Genomic DNA, 22,603 nt, shown 5'->3' with positions numbered 1-22,603 from the left:
AGGGGGCTAAGACTGCACAAAACCTCAAACGCATGTGGTGAGGAATATCAGTTGCACTCGCATATGAATATGGTTTTCCGAATCTGAATTTCTGTCTATCTGTCTATGTCAGCCCACTGTCTGAGCCCCAGAGGTCATGTTGAGATTCAAGAGCCTTGGCCTAACCAATCAAATCTGCCTGTTTTTACTCCTCATTTTTAAAATTCCATCCAATTAAGCCAATGCAATGTAACGTTATGCAGAGCACAGCCTTGCTCTGACTCACTGGCTGATTAAAAGGCTTTTTGAGCCACAGAGACACACACGCAAGGGGAAACAGACCAGTTGGGAGAGAAATCCCAACACAATATCCATAGTGTATCAACAGAACAGCAACTCTGCTTTGGACAAGACTGAAGCTAAGATTATGACTAACGTTTTAGGATTAATAGCATTCTGCAGTAACAATCAGTGTCACATTCTTCTCAAAACTAAAGACACATTGATGCTAAGTTCATTCTGGAGGGCAATCTCTGGCAACGTGACACAACATATGTGTTTTGACTGAGTCAAACTTCTCCTCTTGCTAAGTATAAGCTCATGGGAATACATAAACTGACCTGATCGGGTGAACACACTGATATTTCCCCATTAGTGAATACACTGGTGTTCACCCGAGGCTTTTGAGTGGAGGCAGTCTAACACTAACAGTGAGTCTACAATGAGACTACAATAAAATTTAAATGAGACTACAGTGAATCCTTCAATAAATACTACAGTAAGAAATGAATAAGACAAGCCTGGGACAAAAGTGAGCCGTCACTGAAAGTGAAATGAGACGATATAATGAGACTACCATAGGACTACCCTGAGACAACAGTGAGACTATAATGTGACTAAAGTGGTCGCTACAATAACGCTGCAAGTGACTGCAATAAGAGTACGAAACAACTGAAGTTTGGGTTGTTCTTGTGCATGTGCGGTTACCTTCACACTTCTGGTTGGTCTCGCTCTGACGGTGGCCAGCAGGACACTTGCACTCGTACGAACCCACAGTGTTAATGCAGTTCCCCCCTGCACAGAGCCCTGGAATCGCCTGGCACTCGTCCACATCTAACAAACGCAGAGAAGAAAAGAGAGGCGGAAAGAGAAGTAAAGAAGAAAAGAAAGAAAGAAAGAAGAAAGAAAGAAGGGGCTTTAATGGACAGCAACAATATTCTGGAACGTCATATTAGGTTACGGTTTACATCATGTTCAGTGCTGTTCTTTTGGGTGCTCTGATTAACAGTACGGCAAAAACTCCAACCCAAACTGCCAGTCACACAGCCTACACTGTAAAAAAGTGATTTCACTGCAACTTCTCATTCAAAACTGTCAGCTCCAGAAAACATCTGCAGCCAAATGAGACGTTAAGTGTAATTTCCCAGGTGTTTTTTTTTGTTTCCTTCCCCCAAAACACTTAGATCCAAGCGCTGAAAAAAGAGCTAACAGAGTCTGGAAGGCCAGCTCGCTCTCACAAGAGCGCTTGTTCAGAAAGGAAATGCTCTCATCACTGCTGCCTGCTTCCTCTTGGAGCGAATCAGGCAGTGCAGTGGTCCATGGTAGTGATCTGATCTGGGTGGACCCCTTCCTCTCTCACATTTTTTCTTTCTCTCTGCCCATTTCTCCCTCTCTCTCTCTTTCTCCCTCCCTCCACCTCTCATCTTTATGACTCTCTGCATTTCGCACTCTTGCTGTCCTGTCTCCCCATCTTCTGGGCTGCGAGATTTCAACGCATCATCTCTAGAGGCGAAGACATCCTGTTTGGGTCTAATGTTTAGCTATGAAGCCCAAACACATTCATTCACTCATTGGCTGTTTTTACCCTCGGTCGTTTTTGCTACGTCTCGCGCACATATTAGCTCGGTAGATTCTCCAGCTAGACATCAGAACTGGAAGACAGTTGGAAATGTCTGGGGCTCATGCATGCAAAGCAAACCCAAAGCAAGAGTCATGCCATGCATTACCCCCCTATCCCCCCAACCCCCCCCCCCCCCCCCCCCCACCACCCAAAACCCCCTTAATGCAAGCCTTTCCCCGTAAACTCCAGAACTGCATTCCTTCAACCTGTTTTCAATCAAGCCCCTCACTCTTCTCTCCCTACAGAGACCCAAAATAGTTCTCGTCCGTGCTCCGCGCCCAGCACAGAGAGACGCAGCAGAACCGGACGATCCCAGCACAGTCCCGTAGCCTTCGGCACATGTGCGGCTGCTTTGTAATCAGGCCAGGCAGACTCCTGTGAGGCGTTTCGGTCCAGACCTAAGAGCTGACTCTAAAGTCTGTTATTAAGGAGTAAAGATATTTTAATTTAAAAAAAGGCAAAGGAATTTGATTCATGTGTCTTTAAAGGGTTTTTCTATTCATTGAACAAGGGCCTTGTGGAGTCTAGGAGTGCTTATAGTAAATTTGAAGCAGTTGTGAAACCGGCAAAGAACAAAGTGTTGACATGGAAAGGAGTAAAGGCTCTCTCTGTGCTGAAGGAACACACAGGTTATCTTTCCTTTTAATCAGTTCACTCCACCTAAATCCCCACAATTATCTTGCAGTGATGGAGGCTCTGCTCATTTTTGCTGAGTCATTCATGTAAGAGCATAAGGCCTCGGGGTGAGAGTTAACCAGGCGCACGCAAAGGTTTGCCTGTCAAGGCTCTGCGAAACACTTCATCTCCTGAGCTCACTTCTTCATGGACACCATCTAAACACGGGACACCAGAAAGTATCAAGGAGAAAACAGGTCCAAGGACCTGTACTGTCAATAAAAGTGACCGTTTACTTTACACAAGAGACTGTTTAGTGAGGTCACAGCCCACAACGTGTCGAACACTCACAGTTCCTCACTGATTATTGTGGCTGTCCAAGCAGTCAGCTTTACACAAACACCTGGGCCAGACAACAAAGATGGCAATTATCACAGATGATGCGTGCTTTACAACCTGTCACTGGCTGTTACTTCTCCTCATAGCCACATTCCACAGTGAGACACCCGTGAGAACACACCCATGTGAGCAGAGAACCGATCTGCTGTCCGCACCAGGGCCTGTTCTTGAGGTAATTTTTGACTGGATTTCAAGTTATGGTCTCTCATACACATTCAATTCATAATGTGGCTGATTGGAAGAAAACACATTTGGTTAACACATTGGCCATGCCTTCAGCCAAGAACTTCAAAGCATGACTATAATAGAAAGAACTTACTGCAATTCTCCAGCCTTTCCACAGTTTCCACATTCCACATTTAAAAGAGCCGACATTCAGTACGACAAAACATCGACTTTGATCACGTCACAACCCTGTGTTACATGTACTGCATGGACCCCCGGGGTCCCCAGATGGGCGGCGGCCGTCTGCGCGTGACCTCTGACCTTGGCATGCGCCGCTGCGGATGTTGGGGATGAAGCCTCTGCGACATGGGTGTGGCTGGGCGGGGCACATCTCGCACGGGTGACCCCAGGCACGGCCAATAGTGGCACAGCACAGTGTCTTGGTGCACACTATGCCACTCAGCTGGCCCTGGCACATCTGGTTGCTGACCTGAGTGAAGCAGGGGCCAGTGCGGTAGTCTGCAACACAGCAAAACCAGAGCGTTGAAGAAAACATCACAGAACACCATTACAGTAACTTAAGTCGGTTTAACACAAGCAACTTGAAAAATCATTTGAAATTTTGTAGTCTTGCAGTTAATGCTATGGGCTAGTTTTTCCAATGCAAATTAAACACTAGCGTGCTAACATGGGTGTAAATGCAAATAGGCTAACAGTGCTAAAAAGCGACCAGGTGAAAAACTGGCTTCCAGTCCCAGTTTAGCATTTTTTGCGAATGCTTTAAAAACAGCTTAACTGAAGTTGGATCTTTGTGTTTCATTCATTGTTTTTCAGTAAATGAAAGTTGGTGTCCATTAACATTGTTAGCAAAAGTCGTGTATAAAATCTGTCTTCAATTATCTTTCAAAAACTAAAAAGTATTTTCCAAGACTAACCCAACTGTGAATCTAACCCAAAATATGGTGTCGTTTTCCCCTATATTTACCCACAAACAAATGAAGTCATTAGATACAGATATTCACTATGGGTTTCATTATGACTAGTGACAAATGTAGTTGTACACAATGATCCAGTGAGCTGACAAACTGAATGACTGTGGCTTGAGCTCATCGCATTGCCCTCAACATTGCCCACTCTGTGTGTGTGTGTGTGTGTGTGTGTGTGTGTGTGTGTGTGTGTGTGTGTGTGTGTGTGTGTGTGTGTGTGTGTGTGTGTGTGTGTGTGTGTGGTGTGTGTGTGAGTGCGTGTGTGTGCACATTCCAATTCTATAGATTGCATTGGACACAGTCCCCCTCTATGTCATGCTGCTATAACAGGATAACTATATAATGGTGAATAAATGGCTGGGTACCATCAATAAGGGCTTTTCCCATGACAAATATGCTCTGTATCAGCCGTGGTTTAAACAGACAGCGGACTGTGGAGCTATGGTGGTAGTTTTGATATGGAGGAATGTGGTGTGAGCGCACGAGTGTGGTGCTGAAGAGAGAAGCCAGAGATCCTCCCTTCAGTGCTGAGGGAGCTTCATCTCGTTAATAAACCTTCACATATTACACAAACTGACCTCGGATTACAAGCACCCGAGTTCCACGACATCCGGTCACCCCCGCATGATTAAACTCAGAACACTCCAACTCTCACACAAACTCAAACAAAGGTTTCTTAAAAATCATGCCAAGAACAAGCTGTATACATCTTATTCCCATGATGTCATTGAGACATATATGGTGAATTTGATATATGTAGTTGTTTGAATTCTTAAATAAAAATCACCAATAAGTAGCTGGGGAAGAAAGCATATAACACCAATACTGCTGTGAAATAAAGAGAGAGTGAAAGAGAAGAAGAGTGAAAGAGGAGAAAGCTCGCTCTCCCCTCCCTGGTCCTCATCCCGTACCTTATCATCTCCTTCCTCTCCTCTCTCATGTGTATCTTTGAACTGAGGATCCTTCCTGAAGTATTTGAGTGCAGGAATGTGAGTCCTCCTCAAACTGGGGTTACTGCTGGGTGTGCCCTATTCACATCTGGACTCGATTAATAATGCCTGGTTGTGAGTATGGAGGAACAAGCTCCAGCCCAGATGCAACCATCCATATCCCACTTCATAATTCATCAGTCTCGCTCTCTCTCTCTACTCCACTCCTGTCCAACTGGCTGTGGCTGCAGTCAGTCACTTTCAGAGCACATATAAACATCAAATCACCAGTGACACCTTTGAGCTAGCATGACTGCAATGTAATACAATCCCTCAGCTGGTTGTAGGACTCCAGAACTGAGTGTCTTGAACTATCTAAAGGGAAAGTGATTGGGAAAATGTGTACAGAATGCTTCGTGCCCCCATAAACAAAAACAAAAAAAGAACTGGTGATCACGCCGGACTGGTGATCACGCCGGAGGGGTTAGTCCAAGAGTGCACGTTCATTCCGAGGGCGTGTGGGTGAGAGCAGGCAGCTGGGAGAATGCCGATGGGACCTGCTCCAGTCTGGGCCCCGTCTGTTCCTTTGATCTCCGGAGACGGAGGGCCACAGCCAAAATCGCTCAGAAGCCGTTGGAGCTGCGCACAAAACCCGCACGCCAAGTTCAGCACGGCTCCGTCTGTGTGTGCTTGCGGCTGGAGAATAACACAGCAGAGCGCGCGCGAGGCCAAGCTAAAGACTGGAGCCCTGCGAACTCGTTTTAACAGAGTGGACCGGGACACCAGACCTCGGACCCGTGCAGCGGAAACCGAGCGTCTCCGCCCAGAGGCTCTCTGGCGCTAACGTACGGACCATATTCCCAGAAACACATTCGGTCGCAGTTCCAGACGGATTATGAAAGGGGGCGTGCACGGAGGTGACCCAACGAACGTTCGGAAGCAATTTTGCCTGATTACAGTTCAAGCTGCTCGAATGATCAAAACCATTCACCTACATGCAACCACCCCACCCGCCCTGCAACCCTTTCGCATTCGGTCACCACAGTAATTCCTTGCCAGATGATTCTGTCATGATGTCCATATTTTTTAGAGAAAGACTCATTGCAAAACACTGAACCATGAGACTAACCTTGAAAAGTAACAACAACAACATCTGAAGGAAGCTATGAATGGAATTAGTACTAGAGACTATGATAACGCTGTCAGTAAAGAATGTGATTTGATGGTTGTAAATCCAGTTTAGCACATGATGTAGTGACTTGGACTTTCTTTATCATTCTCAGTGCTAATGGTTCAAATGTGATAAACTGCGGTAAAATTTACTGGCCCAGTGAAGGAATGGAGGCTAATCTAGTCTGGTACGCCAGGATTTGGGGCCCGATCTCGTTCTGCAATTAATACTCAGGGAAAGACTGAAAAGCTGCCAAAAATATGCTCCATATTGAATGCCTGTGAAGACTTCTCTGTGCTCATGAGATCTGCTGATGACTGACTCAAAATCTGCATTAACACTGGAATGTTTTTCATTATTCACAATAGATACACAAAGTATTTTGCCCTTTTGCAAAGGTGCTATGTAGTGTACCAGAGTTATAGAATACGTAGAGATATTAAAGTGTTATGAAACAGGATGGGAGACAAATAGATCTGTTTAGGCATGGCCCCTTATGAGAACAAGGGAAATATTAAAGGTTCAGTCCTTCCTGTCAAGTTTTTAATGTTTCCTGGATGGGTCAGTCTATAGCTTACAGTCCCAGGATTTACAAGAAATCTAAACAGGAGAGTTGATTTTATCCCCTTACTGATCTTATCTCTCCTTCGCACTTCCAGAGCTGCTGAAGGGTTCATGGATTTTATGACCTGTGGCAGCTTTATCTCCACAAGCCTCTGTTTCACCTTCAGTTCACACTTCCACACTGTGGCAGTGGGGTGATCGTTATCGACGCCCATTCACTTGCTCAGCTACAGGCCGTTCTTTCACCGCTATAGCGGTACATGCTAATTGTACGGTAGGCACTGTAACTCACTAACCCCAATGGCTTTGTTAGCCCACTGTGACCTTTAAGATCTCCCCAAAAATGGCCCTTCATTTCAGATAACCATCTCCAGCAGTGTATGATTGCTTTTTACCAGAGCATACAGACGGCTGAGCGCTGAGCAAACGGTCAGCAATCTTCAGTAGAGGCCAGTGGAAGTGAGAAAGTAGACACAAATGTGAGGAAAACGAATTAGTGCAGAGCTCCTGACACCATTCTCAACCTTAACCCATAAAGTCCTACCCACTGCAGAGAGAGTTCTCCCCATGGATCTCCTCAGCAGATGGCCAGAGTTTCTAAATAGATTCCAGATATTGAGCTTCATCGGGATCTTATTACTTACTAATGTTGCTCATTGGTGGAGAAAGGTTTGGCTTCTTGCTAGACGTATTACTTCATAAACAAAGCATCAAGGACACTGGACCTTTCTCTGAAATTAGTCATCCATGTCTTCACAATAACCTTCTTGGAGTTTGTGTATACACTAAGCTTTGAAATACACCCTAACAATGAGTACAAACCAACAAGACAAAGTACTAATTCGAGGACATATTGTTACCCAACCGTACAAGAGCTTTTATTTCTCTTTTTGATCTATCCCGTTCTCATTCTCACGTGGAACATGCTCAAGAGCTGGTACTAAAATAGAAGGCGTTCCTCGCTTTCCATCACCTCAACGCTTGGCAACGCTGCCGAGGCTCTCCTGCACGAGTTTGTTCCTGCTAACCCAAAAACCACTTGGCCAGAGTCTTGGGTGCTGGACGGCAGCCGAGCCCATGGACCGGGGCGGAGGACATGAGGACAAGCGTTTTAAGCCTTTTCATGGCTCCTTAGCAGTGAGAATGATTTGAGTTGATGGGCCTTTCTGAAGTGGCAAACATCAAAAAGAGTAGTAGCCCCCCCTTATCAATGCACAGCAGACATTGTGAGGCATGGAGACAATTACAGAAACCGGTGAAACAGAATGAAAAGCGATGAGATGCCAGTATATAACCCACTTCATCAAGGTCTCAAAATCCATTGGGTTGTACTGCAATCTTTTAGTTTTTATATTAAAAAAAAAACATTTAATGAGCTGTTCTCTTTATGAGATTAAGACTGAATTATCCTGCCTATTTTATGTCAGCCCTGCGCATGTATAATGCTGAGGGCTGAACGTTAACAGCTCCCTGCAGACATAAGGCAGCATCTGAGAGTCAGCAGAGAGGTTCCAGACTCACAGCCAGAAGGCTGAGCCAGTGGGTACCTGCAGGGGGGCGAGGCCAGAGGAGCCTGCCTGGGAGGTAAAGGGGGGGGGGGGCAGATGCAGAATGGCTGCAGGGGTCCGGCAGCCACCAGTCCCAGTTTAGAGACCAGACTGTTTGTGCTGGCCTGCCCAGGCTTGGCTTTGTGTATACAGCTGGGGACTTCGTTTCCCCCGTCTCCCATCCGAACGCCCCTCCTTCCACCACTCGTCGTCAGTAAACGTCCGTGAAGCAATGAGCACGACACCCACCCACCCTCAATTCAGACCCAGTCTTATTTATTACCAGATGCTTTTCCTCCTCCCAAAATGTTTTCCAAGAAAAAACTGCTGGGGGAGGGGACAGCAGAGAGACAGAGGGAAAGTGAGAGAGAGAGAGAGAGAGAGAGAGAGAGGAGAGAGAGGAAGCAGGAGCGTGAGGTGTAACATAAGGGGTCATGTAGTCAGCCCTGCTCTGCTCAGAAGATAAAGCCCTGAGGCCTCCTCCCATGATTCCCTGGGCGTAGCGGAGGCTTTGCGTCCACAGTGCTTGTGAGCCACCTTCTCACAACCTCAGCTGAGGAGATGGCCTCTGACGGCACGCCCCGGCACACGAGCGGGACGTTAGCGTAGGTTCCCGCCCGAATGACCTCACCAGCCCAGACACCACCTAAGCTGCCCAGTTAAACGCACCAATCCGCAGTGGCGGGAACGCGCGGTCCAGTTCTCAAATGAGCTCTAAAAAGGGAATTGCAGTAAGCAGGCTCCCCAAATGGAGGTTTGGACAGAGAAGACCGTAGGGGTGGCAACCGTGGACTGACGCGCAGGCCGGCTTTCACACGCCCAAAAAACTACAACATAGTAATGGAGAAATCAGTAAGGAAAATAAGGCCTAAGAAATTAAAGGAAATGGTGTTGACAAGGCCGAGTTGCTCTATGACTATAATGGCATTATTCCCACCACTGCTGCTGGCTGCTGTAGGGTAAGAGCTGCCTCACGGTGGGAACTGGCTTAAACTAACACTGTAGGCCGTGAAAAATTGGAAAAATAGCAGTCGTTAATAGCGTCGTTTTGTAATGAAACATGCTAACGTTAACACGCTAACGTTAACACCACCATTAGCTTACCTCGCTCACACTGGGGGCCAGTGAATCCATACACACACGCACATCTGTTGGGCCCGATGCAACGACCACCATTTTGACACCCGCTCTCACACACAGCTGATGGTTAAAAAACACACACACACACACAGTTGAATGTATTAGTTTAGAGTAAATGTAATCTGTACATTTCACCGTATGACATTCTTAATAACACTGAATGTGAATAACTGGCCAAAGTTCAAGGTCAGAATCTCTTCTGACCAAGTCTGGGACAGCAATGATAACAGATAAATCTCACAAAGCCTTTAAATTCTGCCATGAGTGCAATTATGTGCAGTGCGTGTGTTTGAGCGTGCACGTTTTTATGTCACTATGTGTGTATATGTGTCTGTGTATATGCATATGTTATGAGAAGATGCACTTACGCTGTCCACAGTGATTGCCTGTGTATCCCTTCTGACATGTACAAGAGTCCTCATTACAGACACCTCCATTCATACAGCGAACACTGCAGGACTGGACTATATGACACAGAGAGAGAGAACGATGAAGAGAGAGAGAGAGAGAGACAGAGAGAGAGACAGAGGGAGAGTAAGACATCATCCGTGTATTTATGTGACCTAAAAGGATTTCAACCAAAATCAATATTTTAACCAAAAATGCTTACTTGAGTAGCAATGAATAAAAAGTAGCAGGGCATGAAACAGTTAGCATTCTTGGCCAGACTGTCCCTTTAAAGCGGCCCCTGCGGAGTCTACTTTAGCAGGAAGCTTATAGAGCTGCGAGGGAAACTTCCAGGGCTCAGCTGTAAAAGAGAGCGCTGCTCTCATCTGTACTCTCACCCCCAGCGCTATGGTCAGCCCAGAATACTCTGTTAATGCAAACAAGGACTATTCTCATGGCTTGACCCGCGATGCAAAGACGATTCCAAACCCTGACGTTACAGCGGTTATGCACACCACATTACCCACGGAGTTTGGAATAACCATTATTATCATTGTGTTTTCTTAGAAACAATCTGCAAAATGTAGTTTTTCAGAGACGTGAGTTCCAGGAGCCTCAAATGCAGCATGATTTCTTTTCTTGATGTTATGGAAGCCAGAACCCCCCACACACACAGTCCTAAAATGTGTCTGCAGAACTGCGTGATCTGTGAACTGTAAAAGGTTTCTAGGGCTTTGATCATTTAAAAGTCTAATAAATTCTTTAATAACTAACAATAACTGATGAACAATAACACATGTATTTAAATTCCATCTCAAGGAATTACGGAAGTGCAAAGACCTCTTGGCATCAAGGTCCATTTAAGCAGCATTTTGAATGTGCAGTTACAGCAGCTTTCACAAATGACCACACTGAGCAGCATATGGGACCTGTGTGTGAGAGATTTATCCTCATTTTCTGTGCTTTGCATGTTGCGCTGAAAACCAAGCGCTGCCTGTGCGCTGCTTCTATTGTGTAGGAACACAGCAAACGCAGGTCTAATTCAGAACAAGAACAACACTCTCTCACGTCCAACAGAAAACGCATAAGTGCTTTATTGACTAATGGGTCTGCCATGACCTCATCTCCATCAAACCGATTTGGGGCATCAAAAAAAAACTGTCTGAGCTCACACTGAGAAAGCTAAGAAGGCTGGGTGGAGATTATTCATGATGTCCTCTCATACAGTTTACTTTCTGTTAAGGCCATACTTTGAATGTCTGCTTGTGTGTGTGTGTGTGTGTGTGTGTGTGTGTGTGTGTGTGTGTGTGTGTGTGTGTGTGTGTGTGTGTGTGTGTGTGTGTGTGTGTGTGTGTTTTCTTTGCGCCCAGCCCCAGTGAAATAGACACGGGCAAGGATGACCTCACCAGTTAAACAGTCCCCAACTAGTTTTAGCTACTCAGACCCTCACTGGGAGCCCCTTACATACGCACACACACACTCTCTCACTCTGGTCCAGCCACACAGCAACTGTGTGTAACCATCATGTCTTTTTTTTTTCTTTTTTACAATGAAAAGAGAAAACTGACCAACTCCGAGACACAAAGGCTGTATGCATTTCTCACACTCTCACATTCATCTCAATGCAATCAAACACTCAAACACAGCACCCACCAGGCCAAGAGCCATTGGCTATGACTGTATGAGGCCGAGAGTGTATGATTGTGGCAATTAGAGTGTAATTAGAGGAGGCAGCCAAGGAGTCTTGGTTTTTATCTTGAGAGCAGCTGCAATTGCTTGGGTGCAGATCGCCGCAGCCAACAGCCGAGCCTGTGGTTTGTTATTTATGGAGTAATTACAGATTCATCGTTGAGTCATAAACATGGCCGCTCCCTTCACAACCGCTGCAGTCGACGTACACGGCCGGCAACGAGTTATGATGCCATTACTAATCTCTCAGATGGCCACAGCTTTGCCAGAGAGCAAAAGTGTGAGCGTGCATGTGTGTGTGTGTGTGTGTGTGTGAGAGAGAGAGGGAGAGTGAGAGAGAACTCATATGTGTTTCACACTTTAAAAAAACACATCAGTTCACTTCCACTTTCAACACAAAATTCCAGAGAAGTTACATGGCTGATTTTGCCATGTGGAGAAACTGGGCAGTTCGTTTTAACAACCTATGAGACGGCTGTGTACGGTTAGGTGTGTAATGTGTACTTAGTTAGGTGAGTATGAGTCTGTCTGTGACCACATATTCCCAACATAGATTTCAAAACTACTAGACGCTGGCAGTGAACAGCAGAAGAGCTTTGGCCAAGGCTAAAACATGGCTCTCAAACCCTCGACCTGCATAAACAAAATCAATCAAAATCTTTTTTGTAAGTACAGTCATAAAGAGTGGTCACATTTTACCGGCAAGTAGACAATCTCAAATTCACCATGCCTAGGCAGGAAAATCCTCACGCTTCGACATCCAGTACAGACACTCTGTGTGCTATGCTAGAAACTGTCAGTGCAGTTTCAGAGTGGTGTGGAACTGTGATGTTTGTGCAGTAATCTATATCTCCCAGCAACGAACCCGGTGACCTCTCACTCTGCAGCTGTTGAGCCAACATGGCCCTGGCCAATGACAGTTGAGCCAACATGGCCACCAATGTAAGCGTCGTGTTAGTAAGACTGTCGTGCTAGTGGCTAACACACGATAACTGCTAACATGTAAGGTCCAGATTTCCTTAGATTTTTGTAGCCAACACACAGACACACCCAAAGAGTGTGAGAATACAATTACATAAACTCAGTTATGACTGTAATACTTTTTTTTTTACCTTTGTCAACCTTGGTCTACACCAAGAACCACAAAATCCGCAATGCTGGCCACCAGAAAACTCGGGATCCAAAAGAACCAATATGAACTGGGAAGAACGTTCTAGAGGTCATCCCAAAACGTTCAAATTTAGTTTTCCAGTGTTTGTTGCTGTTGGTTTGGGTGGTGTTCGGTTGGTGTGCGGTTTCATGTGCTGTGTGGTTGTAGCGTGGTGAGCGGGAACGAGAGAGGGGGACCCTCACGGAGGAGATGTACCTGCTGCTGCAGCTCCACAGCTGGGAGCGAGATGCCCACTGGAACAGGTACACATGTTGGGTCTCGAGCAGAACCCATCAGCACATGAGTTCCTACAGATGGCTGAGGTGGGAAGAGAGAGAGAGAGAGGCAGACAGACAGACAGACAGAGGGAGGAGGATAAAGGAGGACAAGGGGAAAAGAAGGGAAGATGAGGGGGAGAGAGAGAGAGAGAAGCAGAGAGATCAATAGAGAAGGGAAGAGAGGGGAGAGAGTGAGAGATATGGACAGTAGAAAAAAGAAATGAGTGAGATGAGAATATAAGAGAAATGAGTCATCACAGAATATTTGAATTGTATGAATTAAGACGCTAGTCATTAAGTCAGCTACTGGTATCACTATGTTTTCTTTCAGGCATGTTGATGGTTCACCCCTCCATTTTCCAGTAAGGCTCCCCTAATGGTTCAAAAGCCCCTCAGAAAACAAAAACTTCCTGAACCACTTCAACCATGAGTCTGGAGGTACAGAGACGCTACTCACGGACTATGCATTGGTTTCCCCCGGGTAGAGTTTTCCATCCCGGACAGCAGTAGGAGTGGAACCGGGAACCACACACATTAGGCCTGCAACAAACAAACAAAAAAGAAAGCCCAAACAACAGAACATTTTGTAGCATATAACAATAACTCAATACAAAAACACATTGACATGGTCTTTTAAATAACATTTCTGGTTCAAATGTAGCTAAATATGTATAATGGCCTTAAAAGGACACATTCTCAAAGGGGCTACAGAAGAGGGTGCAGTTTGTTCTGGATTTGAAGCTTCGAGACAGACATGTTTGCCGTCCTCCCTCAACGTCTCCCCTGGGCGCTGTTTTTGGACTAGTCCCAGCTCTGGCGCAAACGTTTGTCAAAGAATTGGACATGAGGGAAGATGTGTTTTGATCGCCTGGGATTAACGCAAAAGCTACATTTCATGCTTCTCATTTCTCCCTATTTACCAGAGAGTGAGGACTGTACCATCTCTGAAGGGCATGGATGAAGCATGAGGACTATACCATCTTTAGATGCATGTGAATTGGAAGGATTCAATGCTTTATGGTAGATGTCCAGGCGATGATAGTTTCCTACTGTTCACTGAAGACTTTGACACCTGTGCACTGCACTGCAACTCTGACTCTGTCACTCTGCTTTTGATGTAACAGAACAGTGTGTGGTCTTTATTAGAGTGCAGTTCTTACTCACTGCTCTACAGAAAAACGACCTCTCCCTGTTCAAATGCCTTTATTTCTATCAGCACAACCTGATGCACACGGACCCTAAACAAGCCACAGGGTACATCTGACATAAATATGCAAGTACATGCACACGCACGCATAAACACACACACACACACACACACACACACACACACAAATTCTTCCACAACTCAAGATGTTTACCCATGTTAGCTGCCTGTGAAAGTAAGTTTCAAATTTGTCATGGATGCTAAATTGAAAACAGTGGTGAAGCAGGACTATGCAGAGAAAGGGGAGCACATGTAGATTAACACACACACACAGCTCAACAGGGAGAGGCAGAGACAGAGGGCTGGCGTGACGTGGGAGAGGAGAGGGTGAGAGGAGGGAGGTGTGACTGTGAGGAGGTGAAAGGATAAGGAGGTCTAGGAGCAGAGGCAGAAAAGAGCAATGTGGGAAAAAAGCACAGATCTGTGGGAGGGCGAAAAATAACACCAAGCTTAGGTTAAGTCGAGTGGAAGGGGAGCAGAAAACAAAACCGTGGAAATTACAGCGGAACATGATGGAGCACAAGCGAACCAGGGGCACGAGACCTGAGGGCCACGTTTCTCAGTCCAACATGCAATTGCTCTCGCGGCCTGGATAGCAAAGTCTCACACACATCGAGAGTTAGAGGAACCTGCCAAGATAGATCCCCCTGGACCTCTGTGACTGCCCGCCCCCTCCTCCCTCTCTTCGCTACGCCCCTGCTGTGTTCCTCGCAGCTCTTCGAGCCTGGGTTGCTCCTCTCTGTGGGTGTTGTGACTCTTGTCACAGTTGCTAAGAATCTTTGGATCTTTTCTGAATCGACTTTCGAGCAAATCTGCTATAAGCAAAATCCGTCGTGCTGACCTGAGCGAATTGTCAGCTTCACTAAAACAGAGACAGGTCTGGCAGAGGCCTGCTTAAAGCACGGTGGAGAGGCAGAGATGACCACACGAAACCAAAAACCGACAGCCGTCTTCACTGACTATTGGTGAGTATGAGCATGACAACTGATGGGAATGATTCAGTTACAATAAAGATTTTTGTGAGTTCAATCAATATATATTGCAGTGAGTTTTCATTTAAATTATTAGCTGTCACATGGCATCGCTGGGTCTTCATAATTTCATGTCATTCCTTGAAACTTTTGTATTTTAACAACTATCTGTCTACATTTGTCTGTCTACAAAAGCTTCACCACTATAATAGCTATAGATGTGCAGTTCCTAAGAACAGCCTACATCTTCTGTTGGTGAGTTTGTGTACATTATGACTAATGATTTCTTATATCAAGCAATACTGTTACATAATTATCAGTTCGATCTCTTTGTAATTAACCTACTTTTCTTTTTTTGTACAGATTGCAAGCCATTTGCCTATATATTGAATGCTGAAACTTGGAATATTGCAGTGGAACATCCTTGAAATCTTTAAGGTTAAGGTTATATCACAATCAATTTTGTTATCTTATGAAGGTATCTTTAAAAAGGTCAGTGATGATAGAATTTGTGGACAGACAGATGGAATGAGTGTTTAGAACACCTACATTTCATACAAGACGTGAAGAACACAGAACACAGTAGATCAGTATAGCTAGTTACCCTAGCTAGTGTGATGTTGCAGTTATACTCTATTATTATAACTATCATTAAAAACCTTGCCCACATGACTCATGAAAGATGGCATTTGCTGTTCACTTTTTTCAGTTCACTTTTATTTAAGCTATATTTTAGCCATTATATTTTTAACATCTCATAAGCGAAAATGTCAAGCCAACAACATCCATTGATTGGAAATGGATCCATCTTTTGAAATGTGAGTTACTTCAGTATTTTTTACCCTCTTCAACAGTTCTAACCTGCAGGCAGACTGGCCGGTGCTCTTCACAGACCAAAGATTTCACGATATGACGTGCGACTTCATGTTCTGCGGTGGGAATCAAGTAAGCTCATAGCATACTACAGCTTCAGTGGAGGTCACCACCAGTCAGTCCACGTCCACGGCTCTGAGCCAGGAAACTGGGATGGTCTTTGGCAGCCTGCAGTTATGTTCTCAAAGTCATAAACAACCAGCTGGGGCAGATGGAGAAACCTGATGGCTATGTAGCAGTCACAAGATAGTGGTGACCCTGGAACTCGGCTCCTGAAGAGGTCAAAGGTTGAGTTTCTGGCATCTGCCCTAGGTTCCCTTTATTGTTGCTCCAGCCCCCAGTCATTGAGCATGTCACATGGCCACGTCTGACATTAACCGGACACAGCTGTTCTCTAAATTCCTCTATGAAACTTTTTCAAGTGTTGCATTTTCTTCTGCAAGCCAGTGACCTGGATGACATCTGATTAGCCTGGTGTCTAGACAAGACTTTGAATGCAGGAGTCACAGAGGAATGTATTACCTCAAGATACTGCACAAACCCCCCCAAGATATTTCCTCAGCTATCTAAAACTACAGCACACATCTATTTGGGAATGTTTTCCCCTCCATCTAAAACTAAATTCATAAATGATTTGATTTATGAAACACAAATGATTTATAAAGCACCTTGCAATATCAGTAAGAAAAACTAAATAAAGTTGTAGTAAAATGTAAAAAACTTTTTCATTTTTCAGCATGTGTGAAACACATAATGACAGTACACATAATAAAAAATGATCACTTTGTCTTAAAGAAAATATATAGATTACTTTCAGTTAAAACCAAATTATTAGCAATGGTAAAGAACACATACATTTCCTGAAACTAACCTTTTTGTTTCCACAGAAAATGTGCTTACACAATGCATAAATGTTGTCTGTGATTCATGCAACCATTGGAATTCACAATGGAACTCGTTCCATGTGCCCTTTCATGTGCAGAAAAACACACACACTGGTTCAAACACTGAGGACTCTACGCTATTCCAGGAAAAATTAGTGTCAGACACTTAAGGAGAGTCTGGAGGCCTTCGTCCCTGGCCAAGGGGAAACTGACAACCCTTTGGCCACAGCATGAGTGCCTGAATACGATTGTCTACTTTGAGGAATGTTCACAAAGCCAACAAATGTTCAAAAACATCTCCCCTGAGGTCTCTGAGGGCCTTCTAGCCAATGTTCTCAATTTATTCTGAGGTCCTTGAGTCCTCGTTATTAAGTGCTTAAAAAGGCGCGGGGGAGAGAAAGAAAAAAAAACCGCCTTAGCCTGGCACCACTGGACCCATGTCACAAATTCTCCTCCTCAACTTGCACCGAGAGACTTTAGAGGCTACAGTATGACTGGGTTCCAAATCACACATTTGCTAAGAGCACAAGTAAATCAAGTAAACTCCAAATTACCTTCAGCAGGCTACATAAGCGGTCTGACACAAGAAGGCAGTGCACAGGCAGGTTCAAATCAGGCACATTTTAGCTACCTCAAACCTCAGCACTGCATTCCATACTAGATACTTGTGCTACAGATATGGACAGCAAAGTATATTGTATTTTCCAGATCTTTAGGTCTTTGCAATTTAGATGTCAGATGTTGCAACAGCAACAAAGCAGGGTGTCTTTACACTCAGCATTTTCCAGTCAAAAGAGAACAGTGTAGATAAGACTAATTTGAGGATTGAAAATCCCAAATTCTGCTTGGCCATTCAGTGTGTGTTTGTGTGTGTGTGTGTGTGTGTGTGTGTGTGTGTGTGTGTGTGTGTGTCTGTGTGTGTCTGTGTGTGTGTGTCTTTGTAGCACAACAACTACATGTTTCCATGTTTTCAACTGTGCCACTACAATTAGTACATGGCTCTGCATCATTGACAAGATTAGACATTCACTCACAATAATACTGGAAAATTGGCCAAAAGATAGAATCTTCTGGAAAGGGTCCAGGTTCCACACACCAGACCTCAGCCGTGGTCCTCATATCCAAAGGCAAAAAGGTTTCACTGCATATGGTATTTTTTAAAGACCGCAGTCTTTTAATGACCCGAGAGGTGACCACTGATTGCAGAACTCAAGTCTGACGGACACCACAGCTGCAGTATTTATTTAAACCTGTCTGACTCTTTTCCAACATTATTTAAAAAAATAATAAAAACTCAAGTTTTCATGGGCATTCGTGTGGTCCTGCTTAATGTAATTATAGATGATTCTGCGTAGCAGAGGCGTGTTTCTGTTTGCGGTGGTTTCAGACTGTTTCTCACCTGCAGATCGAAAACAAATGTGCTTTGTGGAGGCCCCTGGACTGACGGGGATACCTCATTTCCTGTGGCCATTTGTGGGGGACTCTTAAGCACGGACACACGAGAGGCTGATTGGAATAACTGATGCAGACACTCGAGCTCAGGGGGAACAAAACATCCCTTGTTGTTTCAAAAATGAGAAAAAATATACAGCATGAGCCAAGTTTGGCCGAGTCACACGGGCCACCCCGCCTCCTCGGGGCGGAGTCACACGGGCCACCCCGCCTCCTCGGGGCGGAGTCGCACGGGCCACCCCGCCTCCCTGGGGGCGGAGTCACACGGCCCTCCCAGCCTCCTCGGGGCGGAGTCACACGGGCCACCCCGCCTCCCTGGGGGCGGAGTCACACGGCCCTCCCAGCCTCCTCGGAGCGGAGTCACACGGGCCACCCCGCCTCCCTGGGGGCGGAGTCACACGGCCTCCCCGCCTCCTCGGAGTGGAGTCTGGAAAACCGCCCGTCATCGCCCGTGGCCCCCTCAGCACACCCACAGTGCATCATCACTTTTTAAAATAAACCGCCATAAATTCGTCCTGCCATCTTAAAGCCATAAAAATATTTGAAGAATCAATTAATGGTAGTCAAGTAGGAACGCAAACACTTGTTTTATCAACAATGGAATTATCTATGTCATCTTCCTGTTATTACCAACTCCTGTTATTATTAACATAACTGAGATATTTCATTCTGGATTCGGAGTTGTGACAAACATAGCCAGACATCTCTATGTGGGTCTCTAAATGATAATGCAGTAATCCTAAGTGCTGATTTGGCTGTTATCCAAACTGACTAAAAGGTATGTAGTACTAAGTAATGCACTACTGAAGCAGCTAGAGATGACCACTGAAGTATACTGTCACCAATCATTTTCCATCCACACAGCCATTTTCAATCACACAGCCATTTTCAAGTGCTTCCTTATTAAAATGTTCTGACTGGACAATGCTATACTAGCGTGGGATTTTTCAGCTTGGGATGCTAAGTGCATCACCAATAGTCAGATCACTATATGGTGTTTCCTAGCAGAACGAAGCTCTCTTTATAATTACCCTTCACCCACATACGCACAGACACAAGACACACACACACACACACACACACACACACACACACACAGGATTAAGTACTAAATTTATTAACCAAGACGGTTAGTTTTAATTTGTGTATGTTTCGTAGTGTGTGAATTGTTGTTTAAACATTGCTCAAGCTGTTTGGCTTTACTTAAAAGTAAACTTCAGCTTGTGCTGACATGAATTTTAAACAATAAACACATTCACTTTTCACATGGATATCAGAGCCCCAAATGGCTAAATCATAAGTTCCCTACTCCCTACATAAGTGCACTACACGTGCTGTGCGTGGACACCCTAGGTAGTGCACAACGTGACTATAGGGCCATTTTGGATTCAGGCGTGCTCAGGAAGCCACTTACCCCCTCAAGGAATCCTGCCCCCTCCGACGCACCCTCTGCTGCACCTCCCCCTCCGGCTGGGTGCTGAAGCGACTTGCCTGAAGACCTCCATCCGCCTGACCCCGCACCGCCTGGAATGCCGCCCCGCACACGACAGCCCATCCCAGCACCACCCTGGCCAGCGTCCACGCTCCCATTGGCCCGTGCTGTGCGCCTCCACTCACTGTAACGGTTACTCTCGCCGGTCACCTGCACCAACCCCGAGCTCCAGCCCAGCTGCACACCAGGGGGAGGACTGGGCTATGAAGACGGGGAGAAGGCAAACATTAGCATGTAGCAAGCGCTCACTGTGCCATCTTCTTATGACTGACGTGAGTTCTCACTTTGGACTCTGTTCACAGCATGCTTAAAACCTGCTTGTTGTCTTTTAAGATATATGGTTTTCTCATACTGAACCACAGCATCAATTTAAGTTGTTTGCCAATTCAGAAACTCTTAATTGGCTGTTGTAGCCTAATTGGTGTACAGGGCCATTTGTGCAGCCATGTGAATAAATTAAATGGCGTTACTCATAACAAAACCACAATAACACCAAACACCAGCGCACCAACATGTACAGCCTGCTTGAACATAAGCAGAATCATGTGACACTTATAACCATGACAGTATGAATCCTGCTTCTTTCATCCAGCTCATATGGTAAGAAATTCCTACTCTTGGCCCAGTGAGAAGATATGAGTAAATAGTGGACACAGGTGTGCTGTCAGTTGTGTCACTTGGTCTGCTGGTGGTGTTGTGCCATCATTTATTTACCAATAATCTATACAGCATCCTGCTGACTGGATTAATTTAAGAATCCAGAATCTCAAGATCTTACTACATTTTAAGCATCATTTTCAAAGACTGGATTTTGGGTTAAAGGCGATTTCAGCTTCCAAAATCAAATCACCAACAATTTACGTCCCCAAAATCTCTGTTCAGTCCATTGCAAAACTGAACAGTAAATGATTCCCAGATATTTTTAGTCTAATAGCCAATTGTGTCTGTCCAGACTTCCAACTTTCCTGAGCAACGTGGATTTGAATTCCATAACATCATGTGCACTTCAACTATTTTTTAAACAAGTCCACATAGACAGCATTTGTGTTGTATCGCCCTTAAAAGTGGCCAGCTCTCCCATTAAAGCAGTTAAAACCTTTTCACCGTGCTTCAAAAGATTTATAACTAGGAGAGAATCCGTTTTCACTTAAAGGGGGTTACGAAACAACGAACTGACCATTTTCCTTCCAGCACACATATTTGCATTAGAGAAAGACAAGCAATACCTGCTCCAGGCTGGGAGATAAGTACCAGCTCTCAGAAACGAGCTCCATGAGAACTCATCATTATACAGTGTTATGTCTTAGTAAGCTTATTTGTAATGAGTAGACAACTCAGTAATTCAATTATATTAAGTTGATTATGCGAATTGACAGGAACAGCACAGCTAAAATTCACAGCCCAATTATCCGGAGCAGCTTGTGGATTTTCCGAGCGGATATCAGGAACAAAGAAAATGGTTCATCAATGATCCACACTCCCCCATCAAGTGTTAATAGACCATCACACGGTCGATTATACATTATTAATAAGTTCACATCGTACACGGTTAATGTCTGATCATCTCGCCCCATTTAAGGCACCTCAGCGTTTCCTTTGTCACAGTAAAAAAAGTTTTGAATGATTCGCAAGAAAAATGTCATGTAGAAGAATTAAGCTTTTTATGACAGACAATAATAGACTATACCTTTATCTCTACGTGAACTAGATACGTTTTATACAATGAAATAAGATCATATTACTGTGAGTAACATCATTTGAAGAACACAGAAGTCACTGAATGGCGTGACACACTTTTCTGAGGAAAACTTCTCACGATGGTCGACTATAAAAAAACATTTTAACAGGCTACACAACAAGACATAAATGAATAACCAAATTAATACGAATTCATCTTAAATTACTTCATGGGCTGTTTTTAAAATTTTCTTGGCAATCTAATCTATTCTATCTCATCTAAACTTCATTTCTTACTTTGGGCTATGAGTGTCCAATTCTGACACGATTGCACAGAACTGGCAAACGCATTTTTTGTTACCTGTATTAATATTTTTAAACGAAGCGAACAAAACTCCATCGAAGCAATTTACCTTCTAATTGTAGCAGGACTTTGGGATTGTCCAGCCGGGAGTCCGTTTTGTAACGGGATACGTTCCCCTCAATGGGAAATTGCACCGCAGCCTTGTGAGAAAAGAAAAGTTAGTGAATTACTCAGATAGGGGAAGGGGTGGTGCTTTCTTAAGACGTAGACTGGGGGGGTTTCTAACGGGGGGGGGACCCGTGGCGTTCCGCATACCTCCGCTGCGATCAGACGGCCTAATACCGCGTATCAGATTTCAAATGACATCGATAAGAGTCTCACTTTCATGCCCTTACATTGACTGGCCTTTTAACTGCATAGCAAACGTTTGTACTTTTCAATTGTGCAGCTGGTTTTCACTGGGAGTCTAAGGTTTAGATATCGTGCTTTAACTGGATCAATCTTCGTATTATACCTTTGTAAATATAAACACACACATATCACGCTTGGTAAAGTCAGTGGCAAATAGCTGCCAAGTTGTGTGTGTGTGTGTGTGTGTGTGTGTGTGTGTGTGTGTGTGTGTGTGTGAGAGAGAGAGAGAGAGAGAGAGAGAGAGAGAGAGAAACAGGGAAAGAAAGAGACAACAAGATGACAGACCCCAGAATTGTTTGCTCAAAGTCTTCATTGCTTTCTGACTTCCTCCGTTACTTGGGACATCTTCTACACTCTGTATCTACCCGTCTGTGTGGCCACACAGCTGATCTCACCCCAGCTCCCACTGTGTGAGGTGAAACAGCAGGTTTGG

The 22,603-nt window shown here is 44.8% G+C and overlaps 1 protein-coding gene and 1 long non-coding RNA gene across 2 annotated transcripts in view; one reads left to right on the top strand and one right to left on the bottom strand.

The window, feature by feature from the left end:
• LOC143527924 (fibrillin-2-like) overlaps nt 1-21,986 on the bottom strand; it is a gene marked incomplete at its 3' end in the record, with an annotated part of 36,855 nt that extends 14,869 nt beyond the window's left edge. Inside the window, exons 1-8 of the mRNA XM_077023305.1 lie at nt 21,869-21,986; nt 19,701-19,979; nt 13,357-13,439; nt 12,838-12,939; nt 9,764-9,859; nt 9,360-9,455; nt 3,380-3,577; nt 967-1,092 (exon numbers count right to left, since the gene is read on the bottom strand). Coding sequence (XP_076879420.1) covers nt 967-1,092; nt 3,380-3,577; nt 9,360-9,455; nt 9,764-9,859; nt 12,838-12,939; nt 13,357-13,439; nt 19,701-19,876 — 877 coding nt within the window. The remainder of the gene's footprint in view (nt 1-966; nt 1,093-3,379; nt 3,578-9,359; nt 9,456-9,763; nt 9,860-12,837; nt 12,940-13,356; nt 13,440-19,700; nt 19,980-21,868) is intronic.
• Nucleotides 14,564-16,945, top strand: LOC143528357 (uncharacterized). Its single transcript, XR_013134435.1, has 4 exons — nt 14,564-15,071; nt 15,273-15,332; nt 15,441-15,515; nt 15,932-16,945. It is a non-coding gene; the product is annotated as an uncharacterized LOC143528357 (long non-coding RNA).
• Nucleotides 21,987-22,603: the final 617 nt, after the last annotated feature.

The sequence above is a fragment of the Brachyhypopomus gauderio genome, chromosome 12 (assembly GCF_052324685.1).
Source record: "Brachyhypopomus gauderio isolate BG-103 chromosome 12, BGAUD_0.2, whole genome shotgun sequence".
Taxonomy (NCBI): domain Eukaryota; kingdom Metazoa; phylum Chordata; class Actinopteri; order Gymnotiformes; family Hypopomidae; genus Brachyhypopomus; species Brachyhypopomus gauderio.
Note: the sequence above shows the minus strand (reverse complement) of the source record. Positions and strands in the feature narration are given on the sequence as shown.